The 7,151-nt window shown below is 60.0% G+C and overlaps 1 protein-coding gene across 1 annotated transcript in view; it reads left to right on the top strand.

Moving 5' to 3' along the window:
* LOC113202418 (iroquois-class homeodomain protein IRX-2) overlaps nucleotides 1-7,151 on the top strand; it is a gene marked incomplete in the record, with an annotated part of 46,390 nt that overhangs the window by 10,402 nt on the left and 28,837 nt on the right. Inside the window, 1 exon segment of the mRNA XM_052266171.1 lies at nucleotides 6,108-6,681. Coding sequence (XP_052122131.1) covers nucleotides 6,108-6,681 — 574 coding nt within the window.

Raw genomic sequence — 7,151 nt, 5'->3', positions numbered from 1 at the left:
CCGTACTCGTATCTTCTGTTGAATATTCCGCAGCTGACCTGCGCTTGCTCGAGCAGGGAGACTTTTTATAGGTTATAATTCATTGCCATTTCTCCCTCTCTCTCTCTCTCTCTCTCTCTCTCTCTCCCTCTCTCCCTCTCCCTCTCCCTCTCTCTCGTTCTTTCATTCATATAATCGGTTGGCTCCGCGGCAGCCAGGAGCGCACGAGCTGCGCGAAAGCATCAGGCTAAAAGACGGTCGACCTCCGCGAGACAAAACAAAAATCACAAAAAACCGTTTTTGCGTTTGGCTTGATCGGCCGTGTGGTGGTGAGACTGTCGTGTAGGGTGGTGGGACCTTATCGTGCCGTGTTCCCCGGCGGCAATAATTACCATGCGCGTCGGCTGGGTGGGCTAAGGCCGGGGCTGCCCGTCGCCCGTGTCCCTTCGATCCAAAGGAGAAAGAGAGGGAGTTGTAAGTAAAAGGGGACGTGACGTCGCGTCGTCGTGGGGTCCGGGCCACGGGCTGGCCCCACGGGGTATTACTTAGTTCTGTTAATGACCGCTGTTGCATTCTGCCGGCGCCTTCCTGCTGCTGCTGCCGCCGCGCGCAAGCTCGCAGGAAATTGAATGCGACCTGCGCTGCGCGCGGGCCCCTTGCGGGCGCTCCCCGGGCGGGCGGCGGGTGGCGCGCGGTCCCCTGGGGGGCGGCCGCCGCGCTCCTGCAGGAGCTCAAGACAATGTGACACCTTGTCGCCTTGGTTATCGCCGCGGAATACATTTGCCCCGGCGTTGCTGCGTATTTTGGAATTCCAGGCGCGTTTACCCCTCTCGCCCGCCCTCTCTCCTGCCCTGCCGCGCGGGGTCCTATGGGCCCTCGGGCGGTGGTGACCTTTCCTTCCCGCAGGGGGCTAGCTGTTGTTACCACGTGCAAACGGAGCTTATATGCAAATCTCGGTGCTCGGGGGGCCCGCGGGCGGCGGCGAGCGGGCGCCCCCCTGCTCCCTTCCCACTCCCCCTCACCCCACAAGCCCGCCAGCACGGACATTCATTTGAAATGTAAGTTTCACAAGTTGGGACGGTTTTTTATTAGGACCGGGTCCTTTGCTGCTAGGGTTCTTTTGTGCCCCCTGCCCCCTCCCTTTCCTTGCGCCACTGCCGTCGCCGGACGCGGCAGTCCTGATGTACATCACGGAGGTGGGTAGGGGGATTTAGAGTGTCCATGTCACATTACAAGCTCAGCCCTTTCGGCCGTGGCGGGGCGTGGCGGGAGCCCCACCCCACTGCCCCGCTGGCCGAAATGATGTATCCGTGTTGGCCCAAATAAGACGTGCCTCCTGAATCGCCCCACCGGTTTATATAGAGATCTCAAATGAAGACGTATTATGTGTGTGTGCTTGCGTACAACACACACACACACAGGCGCGCGCGCGCGCACGCACGAACACACGCACACATCACACACAGAGGGGCATTAATGTGGCTTATTGTAACGCCCCTAGTCGGCTTTTCAATGACGATGGGCATTCTTTGGCAGCCCCCGCGCCTGGCCGTGCGGGGGATAAAGGAAAGTGTGTGTGTGAGTGTGTGTGCGTGGCCATCGTGAGACAGCCCAACCACCGCCCCGCACCGCTACGACTCGCCCGAGTGAGAAGTCACCTCCTCGTCTTTCCCGCTCCAAGTATCTATCCATCTTGCCGGCACTTCGCTTGTCGCCCCGGTCAGCCTATGATTTATCATGGAATTATGTATGCCGAGCAGCTCTGTATGCGTGCGTGTGTGTTTTGGTTTCGTGTGTGCGTGTTCTGTGTGCGCGCTCCTGCACTCCGATCACTAGTTCGCGATGGGTATACTACAACTATTCCGGGTAGAAGCCTATGCAAAGGTAAATGGCCGTTAGGCCTACTACTGGTCGCGGACTTTAGTCGAACCTCACGCGCGCAGTCCCAGCCTGCCCTGCCCTTCCCGCCCGGCCCGAGTTCCCGCTACAACCCTCTTGCCCTTTCCAACACCCCCTCCCCCTATCTTCCACCTCTCCTCTCTAGTTATCTCCTCCTCTCCTCATCCTTGCACGGCACAGCCTAGTTCCATACCATTATTATCTGGAGATGGGGATCATGACGAGATGCGTCAAAACGGCTCCTCGGCGAGCTTTAATTAATTGAATTCATTTTCCAAGCGCACAGGCGGCGGCGTGAGTGTGTGTGAGGGAAGCATACTCGACCGGACTGCAAGGCGGGTGGCGGCCTCGGCGGCGGCCGGCTGCCTGCGCGCAGCACAAGCGAAACCAGAAAACGGAATCGTGTTGGTCAAACCACACATTCGCACAGCCATAATCACCATCAGAGCAGAGCAGCCGTCAACATATTACAATCACCCCGTGCGCAACCATCAGACTGGCTGGTCCTCCTGCAGCCTGCTCGTGTCACTGGCTGATCTGCCGCGTGCGACACGACGACGACTGCTCTTTTCTCTGTGTGTCTCTCTTTTCTTTCGCATTATAAAATCCAAATCAGACGGCGACACACAACAATGTGAGTGACTGAATCCATCCCGTCCGGGTGAGCGCGTCCTTTCACACAACTGTGGCCGGGGCAGGCGCCTGCCTGTGCGCGCCTGCTCTACACAACAAGACAAATTGGCTCACGCAGTCGGTTGCACACACACACACACACACACACTCACAGGGTGGGTGCGTCGATGGCCAGGAGCAGAAGAGCTTGCTTATAAATATACCTCTCGATTGCGGGTGTGCGGCGGCACAAGGGGGGGCCTATCTGCGGCTCTTCGCCACTCACCCCCTCACCCTTCCTCTCTCCTCTTTCATTGTGACCGAGACGCACGCGGTGGTGGTGGTGGTGGGAAGCGCGCCGCCGCCACCGCGGCAGTTCGGGTCGCCGCCGCCGGATAAAAGACCTAAAGAGGTTATGATAGAGATATATTACCATAAACGAGTGCATATGTCACATTGTGCGCGCGCGGGGCCAGGGCGGGGGGAGGAGGAGGACGAATCTGTGTTTTGTGTGTATACAGTGAAGCGGGCCCGCGCGCGAAGCCTCTGCGCCGGACGGGTGTAAATAAAAGTCGTTGAAGCAGCAGTAATGTGTCCTCCTCCTCCTCTACCTCCCCCCCCTCCCCCTCCTCTCCTTCCCTTCTGCCCGTCCCGTATGGCGCCCAATTACCCCCGCGACACCTGATCGCGCCGCCGCCGCCGCGCCCTTTCGCTATTATTATTATTATTGCCGTTCGTTGGAGAGATTTAGTGCGCACGACGACTGTGTGGCAAAAAGCGCACACACTCACACACGCGTGCGCGCGCGCCTTGATGAGAAATTTACGCCTGGCGCGACGAGGAGAAATTTGTGCAGGTGCGTCGCCGCGTTGTTTGTGTCGTTTGATGAAGTGGTGGCCGTGTGCAAGTTGACCTATATATATGTGTACTGCGTGTGTACGTGCGCGCACTTCTTAATAATCGGCGCATGTGCGCGTTGTGTGGTTGTGGCGTCGGTTCTTGTTGTCCGCAAACAGAGTTACAACGAAACGGCGAGCAGCAGCAGCAGCAGCAGCAGCTGAATATGGGGGGTTGAAAAAAAATTGTTGCAAAGCGGCGCTGACAATAACAAGCGTGGAGGGGCGGACCGTGAGCAGAGGTATAAGGGAGGGTTTGGGGGGGGGGGGGTCGCCATTATCATCGGCGTTAGTCACAGGCACTCCACGGCGGCGACGCGACTTTTTAGCGGTAATTGGCAACGCGCGGACGAGCACCGCGGGGCGGGGGAGGAGGAGGAGGGGCAAGAGGGGAGCAGCCGCCGCGGGCGTGTGAGATGTTTCTCAATGCTTCTAGAGAGGGGGGGAGGGAAGGGGGGTATGGGGGTGCGACCGCACTGACAAAATTGTCATGTGCACATATGTATGGAAGTTGACCGGCAAACTGACTGAGTTCTACACAACAAACACACTGCTTCATAACTGCATTGACTCGCGCGAAATTCGTATGCACGGATAAAAGATTTCGTCACTACAATGAGCATAGTGAAAACGTAAAAACTTTGCTGTGAGGACCAAAATCATTTTTGCCACTACTATTTGAGAGCAAACAATCAAGTCTCTTGACAAACACTGCTTTCGCTGTGGTGACAAAATTCTTTTTTGCCCGTGTAGGTAAAGGTGCGGTAGTACATATGGCTTGTGTGTATGTCATGTGCGGTCGAGTTTTTCGCACGCTCCGGCCCTAGTGTTTGCTCAAACACCACCCCTGCCTCAGCCCTCCCCCCATAGCTCGGCCCGCGGGCTGGCGCGACACGGTTTTGGTCAGGGCTCGTATGATGATGACCAGGGAGCTCAATGCTTGTGAGAAACGCGGCCGACCGTGCGCCACCCCCCCTCCCCTCCTCCTCCGCTCCTCCCCTCCCTTTCGTAACGCATAATGGCAATATTTATATCTGGTTTTGTCCGGCCAGATAGTCGTTCCCTTGGCCGCGCGCTAAACACACACAGGATGGGGGGGATGAGGATGAGCGATGGGGCGTTTGCTGGTCGTTTAATCGGCCCGCCGCTGTTATTTGGTTAATGGTCTGGCCGAGCTCGGCTACCAGGAGCACTACCACCAGGCAGGCGCGGCCCACACCAGCTCGGCTCCACGGCTACCAGGGGCACTTCCAAGAGCACTACCAAGAGCACTACCAGGGGGCACTACCATAGGAGTACGATCAGGTGCTACCCTATCGGAGCTCCGCGACATCTTCTCGTTGTATATCCTTAGCCCCGGGCCCTCGCCACATCCGCCAGCACCACCACCCTGGGAAAACTATATGATGTACTCGGAGTCCACTCCACTCTATTCTCCCGGGCTGTGCTGGGGAGGGGATCACGAGGGAGCCGGGCCTCCGGCCGCAATCAAACTGCCATCCATCGCATCGGGGGCGGCGTGGGCGTGGGAGAGAGCGAGACAGAGAGAGGGAGAGAGAGAGAGAGCGAGCAGCGTGGGGAGGGTGGAAAAGAGCAAGTCAAGTACAGTGGCGGAAGGAAGAGCGGCGAGAGGCCAAAAACCCCGCGCGAGGCCCTCCCCCTCCGGCTGCTGCTGCTGCTCCCGCCCCAAAAACCCACACGGTCGCAATCAAACCCCGATTCGTCTCGCCGCGGCGGTGTGGCGGGCGGAACGGAGAGGACGGAAAGGGAGGGGAGGGGAGAGGAGGGCGCGGCGGGAGCGGCGCCCTGCCCTCGCGGCCGGGCGCTCCCACATGCCGCCGCCATTGCTGACCGGCAACTATATAAATTGCCTACCCAACAAGGCGTAATAATTGGTGTCCGGGGTGTGTGTCCCCCGCCACGCCACGCCCCGCCACGCCCTGCCACGCCTCGCCACGCCCCGCCACGCCTGCCCCGCGCATTAAAACACTCGCACCCTTTGGAAATGGCATGCTGATCCGCAACGCGCGCGCTGGGGAAAGACATGGAGAGATGGAGGGCGGTGTTGGAGAGGAAAGTCGTTCTTTATTTAAACGAACAGAAAAGGGAGCATTAAGAGCAGACGCAAAAAATATTATCGGATACAAAACTGTACGTCGTAGTATCACTCTTTTCTACTAGAATCTGGGTCTCGTGAACAGTCTTATGTGGTGCGAGTAGAGTAATTTGCAGGAGGAGGGTCGGGGTCGTCGACCTTCGCAATGGTCCGGTGGGCTGCCCCCGCCGTACGTACACACCTACCCCCAGGATGATGGCGGCGGTCGTGTAGTGCGGGCCCCGCCACACCACACCCCGCCCCGCCACACCGCGCCTTGATTCCCTTCCACCCGTTGGACTGCTGCTACACAATAATAATCGTAATAATACGTCCGCACGCCTCGGCCGACACGTTTTATGGTCCCGGCGTTGTGTATTTAACCCGGCAATGTTAGTAACGAGGTATAACAGAACACAGTCTTTTCATTAACAACGCCGGGGTAGCAGGGCGCCCCGCGCGCAGCGCCCGGTGCCCAGGTGGGGGCAGTCCACTAACGTGCGAACAGAACGAGCAAGCTCCTCAGCATGTGTGGGATTCGCCGCCACGGTTTTACTGTCGGCCGAAAATGTGATCATTTCGACGTGTTTGTGACTGACCTGTATGTGTGTGTGTGTGTGTTTCAGCCCCCCGGACCAGTGAGCCCGCCGTCATCGCTGTCAGCGCCGCGCTCCCCGCTGCCCTCGCCGCCCGTGGAGCGCCCGCCGCCGCCGCTTCACCCTCAAGCGCACCCGCACCCGCTGCTCGGCCTCCAGGGTCTCGGCGCGGCCGGCCTCGGAGGCATGGCCGTCACCACCATCACGGGCCCGCCGGCGGCGCGCTCCGCCGCCTCCCCGCCCGACTCTGCGCACTCGGCGTCGTCGCGCTGCTACGACTCGGGCGCCGCGAGCCCCCCGGAGTCCGCTGGCCGGACGGCCGAGGGCCTCGCCGGCCTGCCCGGGGCGCCGCTGCCGCCGCGGCCACCCCCGCCCGGCGGCGCCCCCGGCGGCCGCTGTTGCGACACCGGCCGGCCCATCTTCACCGACCCCATCACCGGGCAGACCGTGTGCTCGTGCCAGTACGACCTGCTCAGCTACCAGAGGCTGGCCTCTGCCGGCGCGGGCCTCCCCCTGTCCATGTACTCGGCGCCCTACCCCGAGGGCATGGCCGCCTACTTCCCCGCGCTGGGCGCGGACCAGCCGCCCTTCTACTCGACGCCGGTGAGTAGTACACCGCACCAGTGCACTGCATGTAGTGTAGTGTACACCGCGCTGTCCATTCGTCATGTCGCCCGTGTTTGAACGCTCAACAAGTTGCCGCGCCCAGCCCATTCAGGCGCCGCGCCCCGCCACGCCAGCGGTGTGTTAGTGCCGCGCGGAACTACACGGCGCTGCTGCCGCGCCCGCCCTGCCCCGCCCCGCCCGGACCGTTTGTGTCCCCGCGCCTGAGCCTGAGTAATGACGCTAACGATTCTCACAGAGTAGCCTAACCTTAACCCCTCCGCACACACACACACACACACACACACACAGAGGGGCGCGCGGCCGAGCCGGGCGTGCCCGCTCGCAAGTATAGCGGTATAATTCTCTGACTTACGGCATTACTTCCATAATTAAATCTTAACTGTCATCATCGCGCGTACGTATACGCCATGGCCGGGGAGAAGGAGAAAGGGAGAGAGAAAGAGGGGG

Source organism: Frankliniella occidentalis, unplaced genomic scaffold (genome assembly GCF_000697945.3).
Source record: "Frankliniella occidentalis isolate FOCC.00 unplaced genomic scaffold, Focc_3.1 Scaffold36, whole genome shotgun sequence".
NCBI lineage: Eukaryota > Metazoa > Arthropoda > Insecta > Thysanoptera > Thripidae > Frankliniella > Frankliniella occidentalis.
Note: the sequence above shows the minus strand (reverse complement) of the source record. Positions and strands in the feature narration are given on the sequence as shown.